Consider the following 17,326-nt stretch of genomic DNA (forward strand, 5'->3'; position numbering starts at 1 on the left):
GGGCGGCAACGACGCTCGCCCGGGCGCACTGCTTTACGGCAGAACCGTAAACCGCGCCTCCCGCGCCTTCCCAACAGTGTCGCGCAACAACGGCTGCCAGCGGGGCGGGGCGAAGGCGGAAAAGGGGGTTGGTCCTGCGGCTTTAGCCGAATCTGCGGCACCCAGGGCGGGCCAGGCCCGGCCAGGCCCAGGCCCGGCCCCGGCCCCAGGCGGCGAACGTCGTCCGGTGATTCACCCGCGCCCGAAGCGCAGAGCGGGGAGAAGCGCGGCGTGCCCGGGCGGGACAGCCGGGGAGAGCGGGGCCGCCGTGCCGCCGCCGGCTAAAGCGCCCTGGCGGCCGGCGGCTGAGCGGGAGGGAGCCGGGCTGCCTCCTTGCGTCCCGGCCGGCTGGCTGCCGTGGGCGCGCTGTGCTGGGAGAATAGGGGAGCTGCGGGGAGTTAAACCTTAACATGGGTACCTTCTTTCAGTCGTGTCTTAGCTAAGAATGCCAATGGATTTGGCGCAGGTTCCAAACTACGTTTCGTTTGCCAGTATCTACTTTTCTATTATTCACCCAGACCTCAGCCAAGCATTTTGAAGCCAAGCCTTTAAAACCATGAGGCTGCCTGTAAAAACGACCGAGTAACGGTGCACAGAACATCGGTCAACTCCAAGTGCAGCGCCGTGTGTCAATCCAAAAAGTCTAAAGACGGATACTTACTGGAAATGTGCACTGTTAGAGACTTGCCTTGTACTGCTGCAGTACTTGATCACTTTTATTATTTTAATCTAAAAAGTGGACCTACTGGAAAATCATACAGCAGTTTCAATTGGTGTATTGGTCTGGCAGAAAGCTAGTCACCCTCTGGCGCAGGGGGTGCAGAGTATAGGCTTACCGGAGTGAAGAACAGAACTGGGGAAGCTGCTGCTGAGAAGTTACAGAGCAGGAAGGCTGTTTCCTGTTATGAAAGTCACCCAGTACTCCTCAGTGTAATATCCTGCTTTCAGTCCTGAAACTTCTGTTTGCCCAAAGCCTTCTTCCACGTTGAATGTCTGCTTCAGATCACATCTTGAGGAAAAGCTCATGCAAGAGCTCTGCCAGTTCTGAGAGTAAATAGGGGTGAAATGGAAATCACATTGCAGAAATTAGTCAGCTTCAGTATGAAGTCTGTATAGCTTCTTACCCCCTTCAAGAAAATTAATAAAAATTACAACATAACAATACACATGAAATGCTGGTATGGACAACCATCTTACCTAAGTCCATTTCAGCCACTAGGATAGGGAAAAATACATAGTTCAGAGCATGCTTTGCCTTGTAAAGCTCTCACTACTTTAAGCAGAACCTTGAAATTAGGTAGAAAAATATCACTCATATGATAGATATCTCACTGTAAAGAGACAGCCAACTTACAAGTCTTTAAAAGGTTCATAACTCAGATGTTTTCAGCAATTCCTTCAGGATTTCAGAAGCTCGGTTCCTTGAAGATTGGTCTGTAACTGGCAGACTGTCCCATGCCCACACAGGCCATCTCGCTACTGCATGCCTCGCCTATGCCCAATCCACGCAGCGCTCGCATTTCTCCAGTGACCCGGAGCCACGCCAGCAGCAACCAGGAATTCAGGTAAAATCATTCCAGCTATAGTGATTAAAAGATGAAAAGCTTGTCTAATTATGAGCAGACTACTGATCTCCTAGGCTGGAGGTTCATTGGTAGGCCATCTCACAGAAGTTACATTTATGTGGCAAATAGCACGATAGAGAGGGAAGACAGAATTTTGTTCATGTGCCAAAGGGATGCTCTACAGCAAGAATCAGGTTCGGCATACTTGGTAAGCACCTGACATAATGTGAAGCTCCTAACCTTTCAGGAATCTTTTATGCATAAACTATATTTTCTTAACAAATTTGAGTCGGGTACAGTACACGAGGCAAGAACACACGCTAGAGATAAATCAAAACACAAAAAGCTACCTGTGAAAATAACCCAATTTTAGGAATAACAGGGATCCACTGGCATAAATACTATGTATCAAAGCAGCCTAACAATCATGGCAAAAGAGGCTGCACGTTTAATGTTACACAGTTGGCGCAAAGGCTTCTCCAATATATTTTATGTAGCCATGCTGAATATTAACGTTGTTGAGCAAAAGCTTTGTGAAAAAACGTCCCCGCCTGGTATAGAACACACCAGTGGGAAGGATGTGAAAGAAGTATAGTGTGCATTCAGCTGCTGTTTGAGCTGCCAAAAAAGCCTCAATGTTAGCAATACAATGAGTAGATTGACTTTCTGGGAGGAAATAATCTGACAAAGATGTATGGAATACAAGACAAAGAACAAAGTATTTCATTTTGATAGAAATGTGTTTGCCATACTTATTCAGAGTTGGTCTAAGTGTTCGGAATGGACTGGAATGATCCCGTAATTTCAATACGGAGTGCCTGAATAGCCCAATACATTTCAAGATGAGTAAGAATCATTGACTCTTTGGCTGTAAGCCGAGAGATTTGGTGATGAAGGCATCTTATCTGATGGGACAAATGAGTTCTGCATCACAATGCCATTTGCTGGTTTTCGTGTTTCCCATGACTTACTATTTTATCCTTACCTATTTAAGAATACTGCAATTTCCCTTTTCTCTAAGCCTTGTAATGCAGCATAAAAACGATTTTTACAGGAAACACTCAAACCATAGACACATACAAATTATACTATAAAAGCGTGGTATCATGGGGCAGATATATCTGGCTATTTGAAAGGCAGTTTTAAAGGTGAAAGTTCAAAATCTTTGAAAACACTGGAAACCCAAAGGGAGAAGCAACTTAGCAGAGCCTGACTTTTAACCAGCGTATGCAGATTTGTCACTTCTCAATACACCCGGCTGTAGCCAGACTTCCCCTGAGGGGTATCCCCAGCAGGCGTTAGCTGCCGCCGGTACACCCTAGAGGTCTGCAGCGCCCACAGGCCTGCCCAGGGCGCAGTTCACGCCGCCTGCGCCCCTCACAGGCAGCAGGCTGGCCAGGGAAGGCACGTACAAGGCTGAAAGGGGAACCAAGGGTCGCTGCTCCAGCTCCCCGGAGGCCACGTTAATCGTTTACCTCAGAGGTGCCCGCTCCCGGGCAGGCTCGCTGCCAGGCGGCCCGTCGGCGCGCAGGCGGCAACAGGTCCCCTCAGCCGCGCGGCTGCGTCCGGGCCCGCCCCCACCTCGCGGCCGGGGCCACCTGTCCCGCCGCCCCGGCGGCAGCCAATCGGGTCACGGGATGGCCTCGGGGGGGGGGGGCGGGGGAGGCTGCCCGGCAGCGGGGCGGCGGCGCGCCCCTGTGCGCGGGCGGGGTGGGGGTGTGTGGGCGCCAGGCCCGCTCCCCCGCCCCCGGCTGCCGCAGCGCCCCCGGCTGCCGCCCGCGCCCCTCCCACCCCACCCCGCCGCCCGCCCGCCCGCCTTCCCCCGCCTCCTGGCCCAGCGCCCGTCCCGCCTCCCCGCTCCTGGCCGGTGTCCCGCTGGCCGCCCCGCAGCCCCGTGTATGTGCGGCAACAACATGTCGGCGCCGCTCCCTGCCATCGTCCCGGCCGCCAGGAAGGCGACGGCTGCCGTGAGTGCGGGCGGGGGGCGAGCCGCAGGGAGGCGCCGGCGGTCAGGGGGCCGCCCCGGCGGGAGGTGGCCCCCACCGCGCTTTGTTCTCCGCTGCGGCCTCAGCCCCGGGCGGGGGGCGGCCGCAGCAGCCCCGCGGCCTGAGGGCGACGCTGTGCTCATGCCCGGCCCGGCTGAGGGCGGGGGCGAGCCACGCTGCTGCCGGGCGGCCGCCTGCCTGCTGTGAGGGGCTATGGCGGGGCGGCCCCGGCCGGCAGGTTGACAGGTCTCTCCCGTTACTTTCCTGCCAGAGCCGGGCCGGGCTGCTGACCGGCGTCCAGCTCCCTTCGCGGCTGGAGTCGGCGCCGGGCAGGGGAAGGTCATCGGTGTCAGCGGGTGCCGCGCTGCCCTCCACGCCCGGCGGGGCCCAGCGGCGCCGTGTGCCGGCCCAGGGCGGGGTGCGCCCGCTGATGGCGGCGGGGAGGCCGGGGCGGGGAGAACCGGGGTGGGAAGTGAGCGAAGCAGAGTTTTCTTCCGAGAAAGTCGTATCGTGCTCCGAACTGTCTGTGATCTTGCGTGGGTTAGGTGCGTTTGCAGTTTAGTGATCTACCACTATGTTGGGTTTTTTTTCCCTTTAGGTCATTTTTCTTCATGGATTGGGAGACACCGGGTGTGTATTCGCATTTATTACATACTTAATAGTTACTATAGTTTCAAATATAAGGCTGCCTGTTTTAAAGACATGAGCAATTAAGTTATTTAGCTTCTTATTTTGCCCTTAATTGACTGCAGTGGCTAACAACAGGTGAAACTTCATATAAGCTGGAGTGGTGGTGACAAGTATCGATTTAAAATGTCACAGCATCAGTCCTCAAAAGCTTTTTCTTCCCTCTTCTCAGTCACTTACCTAATTTGGTCTGTATGTGATCCCTCTTTTGTTCTTGAGTCAAACTTGGTTGAAAAAGAAGTCTGTGGGTTTCTGATCTTTCGCTTTCCTGAGAGTGGGTTCCTGGTTATTCCCGTGCTTGTCGAAATTTAGAGTTCTCTTCTTTTTCCAGACTTGGGGATTGCTGGTTTGCTAGTAGGTGCATTTAGGCCATGGTTTCTTCTTCAGTATGTCACATTTATTTTAAAATCCAGGCTTGCTTGATTTATCTAAGCAAACTCCTAAGTAGTCACCTAAGGTCTACAGATTTTTCTGTCCAAAATACGGTCTTCAGACTCCAAAAAAACCCCAACCCAAACAAACTGTGAAATACCCTGTTTGCCTTGTTCCTGTTATTTCCCCGTTTGAGTAGAAATGGAAAGAGTAGGGAATTTCTGGGAGGTGTTCTAGGTGTGGTGTAATGTTTCCATTTGAAGCTTGTGTGTGCCAAGATATAAGCATACATTCACTAAAGCCATTGAATTAACATGTTAGGAGTGTGTTGAAACCTTTTTTTGGTAGGAGACTTTAAAGGAATTGTCACTTAGATACCGAAAATAAGTAGCATGAATGCTTTGTCTGTTGAGCTCCCTTAAGGGCAAAATTACATAGTATTTTTTTAAGAACTGTGTTTTTGTTATCTGGAACTTGAATGTTTCTTCTAGGTTGAAACTTGCAATGTTTAAGACAAACTTTTTCTGAAGAACTAAAAAAAAGTCAGCTGTCAAAATTGAAACTTGCATAACCTGGACACTTAAGTTAAAAAGAGTCAAGTCACATGCCCTTGGCAGTATTCTACAAGTGGAGATGTTTGCTCTCATTTGTTGTGCTGACACACCACTTTGCATTATCGCTCTTCCTTTCTGCTGGTAGGATGCTCTTCCTTTCTGCTGGTAGGACGCAGCTGAGGCAGCAGTACTTCCTGCATCTTGGCACCAAATGTTCAGCAAGTGATTGCAGAATCTTTTGAGTCTTTGGAATTTGAGTCCTTGCAAATCAGGTTGATGTTAGTTTTGGCAGGGGAAAAAAAAAAAACCAACCCAGAGATTTGCTCTTAAACATAAATTGTATTCCTTATGCAAATGTGTTATTTCCATTTTGGTGACAAAGCTAATGGGCAGTCTCAAGCTTGCAAATGCACTGAGCATACTGGAATGTATGCATTAACAAGTTCTAACACCTCTGTGGAAATGTGGTGATTTAGCTGTATCTGTTCCTCTAGTCCACTGCAGATCAGATTAGCTAAAACTGCCTTTGACATGCTGCCATTTTTTTTCCAAAAAAAGCCGTAGTAGTGACCCAAAAAAGCATTGTCTGAAGAGAACTAATTAACAATTTTATAGTTTCCCCACCGTTCAAACTGACCTATTCTAGTTCACATGAATTTTTAAATTGCTCACTTCAGTTTACCAACTGTATTTTTCTTACTCTGAGAAATGTCTAACAGAGGTTATGTTCTTTTTCTCTCTTAGCTCCTATATAAATGGCACTTAACGATTGGTACATACTTGTCAAAATCTGAACAAAAGGTACAACATAGAGGATTGTTCTAAAGAGTCTGCGTAAATGTATATAGAATGTTGCTTTCCAAATTTGTCAAATTAATCTTTATAGTTGGCTAAAAAAAGTCCCCAAATTCTTACCTAACTAGTTTTTCTCAGTCGTATTTCTCCTTTAGATTCTTATTTGGCCTTCTGTGATACTGCAAGTATTATGCAAATAATATCACCCGCAATTTGTTAATGGTATATATAAAAGTATTGGTAAGAAGTAGGCTGAGATATACAGCCAGTGTTTCAAATGTCTGTGCTGTCTGTGTGTTTGAAACGTCTTTAACTTTAGGTAGCGTACATTAACTTTTCAGGATGATAGTAAAATTAAAACTAAACCAAACATGCTTTTATGGCTTGTCTGCTGTTGATCTGATTAGTTCAGCTGTGTCACTGATTAATTTGCTACAGGTGTTTTCTGCTTAGAATCAACTTTCCAGTATCTAGTTTAGTGGGTGAGTTAGGAACACTGAATAATGAGAAAAATCAGGAAATACAGGTACTATTGAGTCTTCTGGAAAGCAAAGCGCAGGCACAGGCAGTGGTTCTGCACAGGTTCAGATTTGGGTCCAGCTCGGTTCATGCCTAGATGAGTGAGTCTTTTGGAGCTGTTTGTTTAAATTACGCTTTCCAGTTTTCTGGTTTATAGGAAGCTTGACAACTCATCTGCTGTGCAGATCTCACGTTGGTTTGTGCATTCATACAGCACATGCTTGAGATTAAAAAACTACTTGCAGTCTGGAGTGTTGTTCAGGACTGCCTGAACCTAAAAGCATTCAAGCTGAGCCAAAGTTAATAGGTCTGATTGATTAGGTTGGCTCCATGTGGAGTTAGTTTAGATGTCAGTTTGCTACTCTGCCACATCAAGAAATGTGGTTCAGAAAAAGCAAAGTTGGCTGCCTTAACTCTACAGGAGCAGCAAAGCGGCCCCTGGGCTAGAGCTGTCTGAAAGCAGGATAGCTGTGTTCCTATGTTGTGACACCCAAGTTAATAAAGCCAGCCAGGTACGGAGCAGGCTTTGCCTAGTGCCAAAGTGGTATTGCTGCAGCTGTGCGGCAGCTATGATAGTCAAATTAGATAAAGTCTCCCTAGCTGTGTGTATGCAACAAATGTTCAGAGGCAGAACAAACCTTTTAAGTTCTAGTACCGTATTCATAGCATACTGCAGTTGATGTAAAAATTTTCTAGAAATGTGTTTATATTGATCTAATTCAGCGTATTTCATACTTGCTCTGTGCTGTTGCACCAACATAGAAATAAAAGCTAAGCCAAAACATATATGCCATTTAATATATTTTTTATTAACAGGCATGGATGGTCAGAAGCGCTTGCAGGTATCAAAAGCCCCCATGTAAAATACATTTGCCCACATGCGTAAGTTTGTAACTTTTCTTGTTTTACGTTTTTCTGTAGAGTTAATTATTAAGGCACTTGCACAGATGATGAAGTCAAATGGGATTTGGATGTCTCTGTCTTTCTTTTTTTTTTTGTATACAAAAACCCACTTTAAAATAATGTTGATGCTATTAAATATTTTGCTATTTTTAGGAACTGCTGTGTGATTTACTTTATGGCAAAACTGCATTTTTATTCATATTTTGCTTTTGTTACTAATTCAGACTGAAAGCATATTTGGAAAGTTTTATGTGCAAAGTTAGATTGTGTTGACTGGATTCACTGTTTTCACTGGATTGAGTTGTTTGTTGCCTTTTTTTTTCCCCCAACAGTCATTTGTTAAAAGCCAGTCTTAACAAGGAGTAATTTTTTTGTATTTTTCTGACCATTAAATATACTTTGTATGAGGTAAATGTACTTCTTAAACTCAGGTGCAAGTATAGTAGATGAAGTTTCTCTGTTACCTACAGCAAGTTTCAAAGATTCACCTGATATTCATATTTTTAGCAAATAATGCAATTTCAGCTGTCTTTGTGCAATTTGAGAGGTGAAATACTTCTGAGCAGGGTCAGGAATCAGTAAATAAAGCATTAAGAGCTATATAGTATTTCCTTAATGATAGAAAAACTAAGGGAGTATAATCTTAATTTATTTTAACACAAAATTCAGATTGTCTTTTGCTCCAGCAGTCTTGGGAGATGTGGAGCAGGGATGATAGGGAGATAAGTAAGCGATGTTTGGTGTATTACTGATTACTGGGCTGTGATTTATTTACTTATTTAACCACGTGGCCACGCTTTGCTGAGCCGTTCAAAAAGAGCTTAGCGATAGCTGCTGTTCTTTTGGCTTGCCCTTCGTCTTCTTTCAGTCTTTCCCTGCAGGACTTATGTTCCTCAATTTCAGTAGATTAAAACAATAGCCAGATTTGATCCATGGCATGGTCCACTGAAGTTGTCTTGGTATGTCTGAAAAGATGCCATACAGCAGCATAAGGGTGGGAATGAGTCCTGCAATGAAGGCAGGCACTGCTTAAGCAGATTCTGCTGTTGAGAGAAGCATGTGTGGCCGGACTCGTGTCCGCCACTATGCTGTGTTTGGCTGCTTCCTTAGGTTTGCTGATGCTGCTGTGTAAGGTGCCTTCATCCACTGAGCATGTGTATGGAACTGTGATAAATCTGTTACTTAGAAATAACTAAATGAGGTACATGTGTGTGTTATATATGTATATCTTATATGTATATGCTATATATGCACGCGCACACACACATATATATGTTTATATAAAGCAGTCTGCTAATGTTTTGCTTGCTTTCCATAGAGAGTGGTAATTCAGCTGTGAATATTAAATGTGTTTGGACTGGCAGGTTTCAAGAAAGATTTCTTGAAGAGATGCTACAAAGTAGCTAATGTTAATTATTGTTTAAAAGTAAGACAGAATTAGGGATATGTAATTTCATGATATAACTGCATCTGCATTATTAAATTTCAGTATATATCTTATGCCATTCTCATTTCTAGGCCAGTTATGCCAGTTTCATTGAACATGAACATGGCTATGCCATCATGGTAAGTATTACAGGGTTTGAACTCAGTGTTCTTAATTAGAAATCATAAACAACCTGAATGGCTAGTTTTAATCAAATATAAGTATAAAGAGCTTTTTGCTTTAGTTCTGTTCTTGTAAAAGGACTCTCATGAGTGCGGTCTAATTCCTTGAGTATCTATGGTAATGGTTATTCCTCAGGACTACTCTGTATGTCTTAAAGTAAAAAACCCACTTTATTTTACAAGTATAGTCTGTAGTCTGTATTGTATGTGAATTCATAGTCAGTAGTAGTAGAGACTTGCAGTGGAAACATTATTGCTACTAGTGAGTAATATTTAGTGGGTCAGTAGGTTATCTAGAAACTCTTCTTTAGAATACCCATTCTGAATAGAAAGCGAGAAAAATACGGTAGATTTCAGTGGTCTTAAACCAGTCCTCTTCATTTTTTTTTCCTCAAATAACTTGTGTTTGTTTTTCCTATATTACTTCAAACAGCATTTTAATTTTGTACATGCAACTGACAAATTGAAATTCCTGCTGATTTTTTTCAGCAAATATCAAACTGAGCTGCTTAATCTGCAGTAAATTACAGAAGATAGCAAAACTCAGAAAAGCTTTGTTGACTAGATCTAGCCTTTTAGCCACATGCACAGATTGTCCACTATTTCTTGCAAACTATGTATGGTTGGTACTAACTAATATGTCAGGTAACGTTTTTATCTGGAAAATATCCCAGTTTTAGTATTTGTGTTTTAAGGAAGTGGAATGGATGCTCTAGTGAGTAATTCTCTTGTTGATATTTTTGTAAGGTTTGATATCATTGGACTTTCTCCAGATTCACAGGAGGATGAAGTTGGGATCAAGCAGGCAGCAGAGAATGGTATGCTTAGGAATACTTTCTATGGCTATGTATTCTTAAAAATGAATTATCAGTCTGAAACAGATTTTCCAAAGACAAAATTTTAAGGGAAAATCATATATGTATATTGTATTATTGCTGATCAAAGTTTAGCTAAGTGCATAGTTTGTTTTGTGTTTTTGTTTTTTTGAACTTCATGAGTAGGTAGGGTAATTCACCAGTGTAAACACTTCATACTCTCAAATATGACATGTACATAGGAAACAGTGTACTTTTTTTTTAAGAGTTTCTGGGTAGCACAGCAGGTTAGAGCTGTATGAGCATCCACTTGTGATGCTGGCTAGTTAGAAGAGGATACCATCTTCCTGGCAGTGGGGCTTTTGCAAGACTTACTTGCATGTTTTTCTCTTTGTAAATGGTATAGTGGCACTGGAATGTCTCATCATGTTCTAGATCTTTTGATACTTTTTAATGTATAGCAGACTAGATTTTCCTTTCACTAGTTTTCTGTTGGCCTCTGGAAGAAGGCCTCTTTCCTCTTCTAGACTTTCTACAGAATGGAGTGTTTTCTAACTATTGGCCTTTATTTATATTGCAGTTAAAGCACTGATAGATCAAGAAGTAAAAAATGGAATTCCTTCTAATAGAATTATTCTGGGAGGCTTTTCTCAGGTAAGGCATGGTCAGAAAGAACTGTGTCTTTTTCTGGGGAAGTAACCTAGCTTTCCTAATGTGGGAAATCCAGACACGTGCTTTGAAAAGAGCTGACGTTAGGTGCTTCTAAAATTTTAAGGCGTCAGTTTCCTTTGCCTTAACAAATGAAGTTTTTGAGTTTTATGCAAATAATTATTATTCACTGGGAAATGAACATGCATGTGGAAAAAAGGTATTAAAATTAATAGTCTATTTAAAGTCTTTATGCACGTAACTTATGTAGCTTTGCCTAAAAAATCTTGCTAGTATTTTTAATTTAACTTTAATTTGGCAGATATTTGATGGTCTGGATTTATTTGGGAAATTCTTCCCTTCATACTTCCAGGACATCTGTGGTTGGCTCGTTAATAGATCAGTTGGCCCATACACCAACTCCCCAGTCTGCATGCAAGTAAATTAAAATATTAAAGTAGTGATAAAACTGTCATGAGTGATAGTGATTTAGTTGATGGTTTTTGGTTTGTTTGGTTCCCTTCCCCCCCAGCTGTTGGTTACGGTAAATTTGCTGTTTTACTTCTGAATTGATCACATGGACTTGAAGGGGGGAAAAAAAGCAAAACAAATGGTGTACAGCAATACTGGTTTTAGTGTTGGTTCTAAGGAAGAATAGATTGGAATAGAAAAAGACCTTTAAGGGAGAAACCAAGGATCTTGAAACAAGCATTAAAAGGAACATTGCCATCACTATTCTAATACTTACATCTCTTTGTCTTAGGGAGGTGCTTTATCATTGTATACAGCTCTTACAACACAACAAAAATTAGCAGGTGTTGTAGCCCTCAGCTGTTGGCTTCCTCTACGGGCTTCTTTTCCTCAGGTATTTATGTTTCTTTCCTAAACTAATTTGCACTTGGGGAATAAGTATATCTGAAGATTGTATCTTGTGCAGGAATTAGTGGCCGTCATTACTACCGAATACTGACAGTTGTTTGATAACTCAGGAGTTTTTAAAATAGGCCCCTGTAGTTTTAGAGTTTGGCAAGTGGGGAAAAGGAGCAAATACTCAGTAGCTATTTCTGCTTAAAATGACATTCCAAGGAAACTTAAAGGATACAGCAAATTTTCCTTGAAGGTGAATTTTCTTTTTGCCATTTGTTCCATCTGCAAGGCACTATCTTATTAGAGACTAGGTATTTAAACAAAGTATCAGGGTTTTTACTTGACCAGAAATCATGTTCTTCTGTACTGAAATTAGTGCCAAAATTTTATTTGCAGGTTTTTGAACTTAATGTGTTGTCAGGCACAGAGCTTACTTAATAAAGAACTTGCAGGCTACACATTGTGGGTTTTTTCATTCAGAATTCAACTTACTTGTCAGGCCACAGGGCATATAGGCATGGGATTATTTTATCTCAAAGATGTTAGCCTTACCTCCACTTACTGTCTTTTTCTTCTCTTCTCCCCTCTAATTCCACCCCTAACAGGGTCCTATCAGTGGTGTCAACAAGGAGATTGCTGTTCTTCAGTGCCATGGGGACTGTGACCCATTGGTTCCTTTAATGTTCGGTTCTCTCACTGTTGAGAAGCTAAAGAGTATGATAAATCCAGCCAATGTAACCTTCAGGACTTACTCTGGCATGATGCATAGCTCATGTATTGAGGTAATTTTCTTAATATACAATGTTTTAGCTGGGTATGGTTAATTTTTTTCCATCAAAACAAATAGGTATTGGGGGGGTTAGGTTGTTTTTTTGTTGTTGTGTTTTGGGTTTTTTTTTAAAAACAAGTGCTTGATGCTACTGACTTATTTTAGTGAGTAACTTAATGCCTGGCTGGAAAAGCATCCAAGGCAAAAGTTTATATGACTAGTGGGAACTTCCTCATAAGACTGTATTTTTGGGACTAGGCTAATTGTCTATAAAATACTCTCTCTTCCCGCCCCCCAATTTTTATTATTTGCCTTCTTAAAAAAAAAAAAAAAATCACTGAATTGGAAGCCAGCTTCTCACAGCATAAATCCAACTTGGTATTTTGGAGAGAAGACTCTTGTTAGTCCTATCAATGGAGACATCGAAGGAATGGGGAGGGAGGGTTGATGCTACGGAAGAGGCAGCCTCAGAACCTGTATTTATGGTCGTGGCTCAGCAGGCAGCTGAGCTGATGTCATGGCTTGTTGCTCACAGAAAGGAGTGGACTAGTACCCTCTGCTCATGATGTTGTGGCTCTTTCTGCCGTCTTGCACCATCTCTGGAGCTGATCAGAAACTTCTTTGAACCATTTGAGCTTGCTAAAATGGCGAAAGGTGCTGGCTTCAGTTTTTGCAGCTGTAGTGAGTTGAAGCATCAGAACTCACATGAAGTAAATGGTAGGAGCAAGAAACAGAAGAGGAGGCAAGGAACAAGTCTGCCATGTGTCAGCAGCAGTAGCTCTTAATTTGGATTGCTGCATCTTGTGGGAACTGTACCCTCGGACAACCTCTTTGGCACATTTACGTAGTTGTGTTTAGGCAGTAATAGCATTGACATCACACAAGTATATTAATAATGTGCTCTTTGTTACAACATTGACTTAATGGAAAACAAAATTAAATTATCTTTAACATGGATTGGTTTCCCTGTCTAGTTTGCTGTATTGCTTTTCCTTAAGGAAGGAAGCATCATGAAGGTGAAACTGAGCGATTAGGAGGAGGAGCTGCTGGATTTTCACACTGCTGCTAACTTGCAAAAGTTTAAAGTATACATGAAGCTACGGCCTTAGCTACATTCAAATCCTATCCATGCTCAGCCTGGTGCTGTTCCGATCACTTGATGATTAATATGTAGCTTGTCAGCTCAACTTCACAGAGAGAGGGAAAAAGTAGTCTTTGTTCTTTTTCTTGTATTTTAGCCTCTTCTGGGTGCATAGTGCCTTGAAGAGTTACAGGCCTTGACCTGTTGTGTGCAAAGTGGTATGATTTTATCAAGTAACTAATTATTCACTATTTGTAGCCCAGCTGCTCATTATAACTGAGATGTTGAAACATGGTTTAGTATAGCTGAATATATATTAGTAGGGAACGTCAACTAATAACATACTTTTATCTTTAAACAGGAGATGATGGATGTAAAACAGTTCATAGACAAACATCTACCTCCCGTAGACTGAAATGATACGTGAGAAGCCTTCTATATAAATACACCAGCATCAACTGTGGTAGAGTGCTAATCTTTTCATATGCCTCATAGGAAGCATTACTTCTATACCTGCAGTGTTACTACTGTGTTGCAAATTTATACTTAGGATGAGGATTAAATAATACACATGTACAAGAAATTATAATCTTTTTAGCATTAAGCGTCCACTGGTGGGACTATATGAATGAGGGAGCTAGGGAGCAATGACAGAATGTAACCTAAGCATACTGTTTAAGACATCTGGTTTTTTTTGATTGCAGAATTTTAAACTATTGGTACAAGTAATAAAAACCTAAATTTGTGAGCAACATAAATGTGACCAGTTTAGTTACACTTGAGACATGATTTGTTATAATACTCATTGAAAATGTATTAAAGCATTTCCTTTATGTAATGGATGCATAAAGTACACAATATGTAACATAGCATATGATGGTAAAATAAATGTTACCAAGGACAAAGCTTTAAATATTAAATGCTAATTGTTACTCCAGATAAGGACAATTGCTCTCTTAGAATGGCTAGAAGTCAGCGAAGGTATTTCCTATATTTAAACCACCTCAATTTTTAACTGTTTTCATATAGGTATATATTGTGGAAATTCTAAAGGGACTCATTCCTTATTAGACCGTCATTTGTTGCTTATTGTCTTTTTTTGTTTTTTTGATTACTATAAACTCATGTCAAATGCTGAGTTGGAACAGAATTCTGAAGAAGTGCATAGGATTAATTTGAGTTTCATTTAAAAATTCCTGGTTTTGTACTGAATATTCATCCTGTGCGTTAGTCTTTGTAGCTTTCATTTGTGTAGAAATGTTGATGATATATTTTACATGAGCAATTCTAGCATATAGTTTTGATTTTTCTGTCTGCTGAAACAAGGCAGCTGTGTAGTTTTGTGTGTTGTTGAAGTCTCAGCTGTTAACAGAGACATCGACTAATCTGAATTATTTTTAAATGGAAATATAATTGCAACTGGGATATAACTTGCTTAAACTTTAAATTGATACCATCTAATACTTTCTTCTATTGCATGTTCAGACTTGAGTTTTTTCTGAAAAAGAACAGGGAATTTTATTTTCAAATATATCATTCTACATTTCCCTAGATCAGTATAGCCTAGGAATATGAAGACCTACTATGGGGAAAAAAATAAATCTACAAGATACAGAATGTCTCTTCTTTCAGAAGCTTAAAATTCTAGAATGCACTGGGTTACAGAAATCAATGCATGCTCAACAGCTTTTTGCAGTTAAAAGCCATAATTTACTTCTGGAAACAGCTGGTCTCCTGTAGAGTTCAGAAGCTGTCACCACACTTAGGAATGTTTAAAAAATACACTACAGTTTCTACTATATAATATGCTGCATAACAACATTCTATACTATAGTATGTTTGCAAGCAAAGAATATTCCTATTTTGGATGCATCTGTGTTGTCAGCACTGTGCTTCATACCAGCTTAATCAAGTGGTCATCTTACAGTGTATATGGATTTATGTCTGAGACATCTGCCAGTACAAATGCATAAATGGGGGATTACACCTTTATATCCCTTCTTTAACACAGCTGCTGTCAGAAATCGGGCTTGTTCACCTAGTGTGAGTTCTCAGTTTTCAGTGCTTTTCTTCATATGGGTTGCACTTCATTTTTAGGAAGCTGTTTTTCTTTTCCAAGCCAGTTTCTCTGGATTATTAAACATCTCTTAATATGTAAAATTGAAAAGGATTTTTTTCTAAATGGTATTGCAACACTTTTAGATATGCCATTTGTGTGTTTGAGAGAGCATGTCTGTTAACTTTGAAGTTTAATTAGTCTTTTCCCTCAGTCACCCTGTTCTATTTATCTGCCAATTTGTCTTTCAGTAAATTTAGTTCACAGAATAAACCGTAGTATTTTTACTGTAGTTGTGCCAAAGTTCTATTGAGAAAACAGTATGTCTTAGCTTGGAGTCATTCCCAAATTGCTTTAGCTAATTTTGCAGTCCTGGTGAATTGTAAACTTGATAAGCAAGCTATACGTTATTTCTCCTAGTTTTTAGATTTATCCTCATGCCCCTGTTGTCTAAATAATTCCCTGAGTATTGGCATGTCTCCAAAGTTCTGCAGAAGCTTCTGATTTCTCCTTTATTATTTTCATGTTCTGTTTGTGAATTGTTTGATAATGCTGTTCAGCTGTCTTGTTCAACTGCTATTTGACTGTGTGCTCACTTCACATATTCTTTCTTCTGCTAGAAATACTTTTTTAAAGTAATTCTAAGATGTTAAAATGAGATCAGTCCTAGCTTTATTCTGTGTTAGCATCATAACACTTTCTTCAGTTTGGTGAACTCTTCACAGCTTGTGGTCAGTTTCTAGTACTTAACACATTTTAATCCAAGTCAGCTTCAACTGTTGTCTCCATGGTGCTGTCAGATGTTTTTCTAGAAATGCTTTTTGTGCTGACTTTGTTCAAATACTCAGCTATCACAGTAAGATTTTTTTCATACTGTTGTTTTGCTGCTTGCATTATCTATAAAGAGCTGCGTTACCAAAGTAAATGTAAGTAAATGTTGTGACTTACTCTGAATTTCTGTACTCTAGGAAGAATTCTTCCCCTCAAGTTGTTTCTTTTGCAGGGGTATATGAGTATGTTGTAGTTGGGGGTTGTTAAAGAACCCAGAAGCTAGAGGAAACTTAAAGGGTGTGTTTGAAGCCTATGCTGTCTTCTCCAATATTACAGTGTTTATCTTGAGCTCCTGTCTTTTCTAACTTCCCAGCTAGTTGGGAAGCTGTGTGTATGACCTTGTAGCTGAACTTCTTCACTACCTGAAGAGATTTGATGCTGGGATTGTTGTAATGATTGCATGTATTTTTAGGCTGAATGATAGCTCAGTCGGGTGTGGGGGTTTTCGTAATATTCTGTTAAAATAGAGAAGTTAGACTGTCAGTGTTCTAAATGAGTGTCCCAGCCTCATAAACTACAATTTGAAACTGTCCAGTAATGAAGCTTATTTTTTGTGATGTTAGACTTCCCCAAAAGGGGATGATGTCTGCCAAACCTACGAAAGCATTGATACGAAAATACCTTGCTTGCAGAACAGTTTGTTTCAGTGGGTCTCTAACTCCCTTAATTTCAAAATGGTACTTAAATTTGACTGCAGTTTTGTGCAGTCAGAAGTCTGACTTCTTGTTGGAGTATGTTGTCCACTTTTTAATAAATATGTTGAATTATGTATTATAAGCCAAATCTTCCAGCCATTCTTGAAGTAAACCTGTGCTGGGGTCTGTACTGTGGTGAGGGCTGTATGATTTGGTCTCTTCATCCTATCTTGTGTAATTACAACACAGTAGATTGGTACAAGTACTGTACACTGTAACTGGTATTAGAACTGTTAATTAAAACATGTTCACTCTAATGGAGTATATTGCACTTCATTGAAAGCATGAGGATGCATCTTTTATGTGGAGGTGCTATTTGTGTTGATGGATATGACTGAGAAGGAATTGTATAAGATGTTAATGAAGCCATATGTGTAAGACCTGTGTATCTTAAATTTTATAAAGAAATACTGAACACTCACTCTTTGTGTTATGAAGTATAAGCCATTTATATTTAATATAAACATATAAGATGTAATTTACTTAGTGTACTCATTTATGATAAGAAATCTTAACTTTGGAAATAATTTCTGTAGT

The 17,326-nt window shown here is 41.1% G+C and overlaps 1 protein-coding gene across 6 annotated transcripts; it reads left to right on the forward strand.

Annotated features, from left to right (window-relative positions):
• The first annotated feature begins 3,499 nt into the window (after window positions 1–3,499).
• LYPLA1 (lysophospholipase 1) lies at window positions 3,500–17,210 on the forward strand. 6 transcript variants are annotated; one of them, XM_059815254.1, is made up of 9 exons: window positions 3,500–3,571; window positions 4,188–4,219; window positions 7,333–7,398; window positions 8,938–8,985; window positions 9,775–9,845; window positions 10,423–10,496; window positions 11,254–11,363; window positions 11,974–12,139; window positions 13,569–17,210. In XM_059815254.1, exons 1-9 carry the CDS (start codon window positions 3,503–3,505, stop codon window positions 13,620–13,622), a joined length of 690 nt encoding a protein of 229 aa, XP_059671237.1. In that variant the 5' UTR covers window positions 3,500–3,502; the 3' UTR covers window positions 13,623–17,210. The 6 variants fall into 6 exon arrangements, with proteins under 6 accessions (XP_059671237.1, XP_059671236.1, XP_059671238.1 ...); XM_059815253.1 differs by having other exon boundaries at window positions 11,254–11,355; window positions 11,963–12,139; XM_059815255.1 differs by having other exon boundaries at window positions 11,254–11,355; window positions 12,005–12,139.
• The last annotated feature ends 116 nt before the right edge of the window (window positions 17,211–17,326 follow it).

This window comes from Gavia stellata, chromosome 3 (assembly GCF_030936135.1).
Source record: "Gavia stellata isolate bGavSte3 chromosome 3, bGavSte3.hap2, whole genome shotgun sequence".
In the NCBI taxonomy this organism is placed as follows: Eukaryota; Metazoa; Chordata; class Aves; order Gaviiformes; family Gaviidae; genus Gavia; species Gavia stellata.

Excerpts from the sequence above, each read along its gene's own strand:
- LYPLA1 (XM_059815253.1), top strand. The coding sequence starts at position 3,503 with ATGTGCGGCAACAACATGTCGGCGCCGCTCCCTGCCATCGTCCCGGCC. Across the intron at positions 8,986-9,774 it reads AACATGGCTATGCCATCATG|GTTTGATATCATTGGACTTT; the intron begins GTAAGTATTACA and ends TATTTTTGTAAG. Across the intron at positions 10,497-11,253 it reads TTCTGGGAGGCTTTTCTCAG|GGAGGTGCTTTATCATTGTA; the intron begins GTAAGGCATGGT and ends TCTTTGTCTTAG.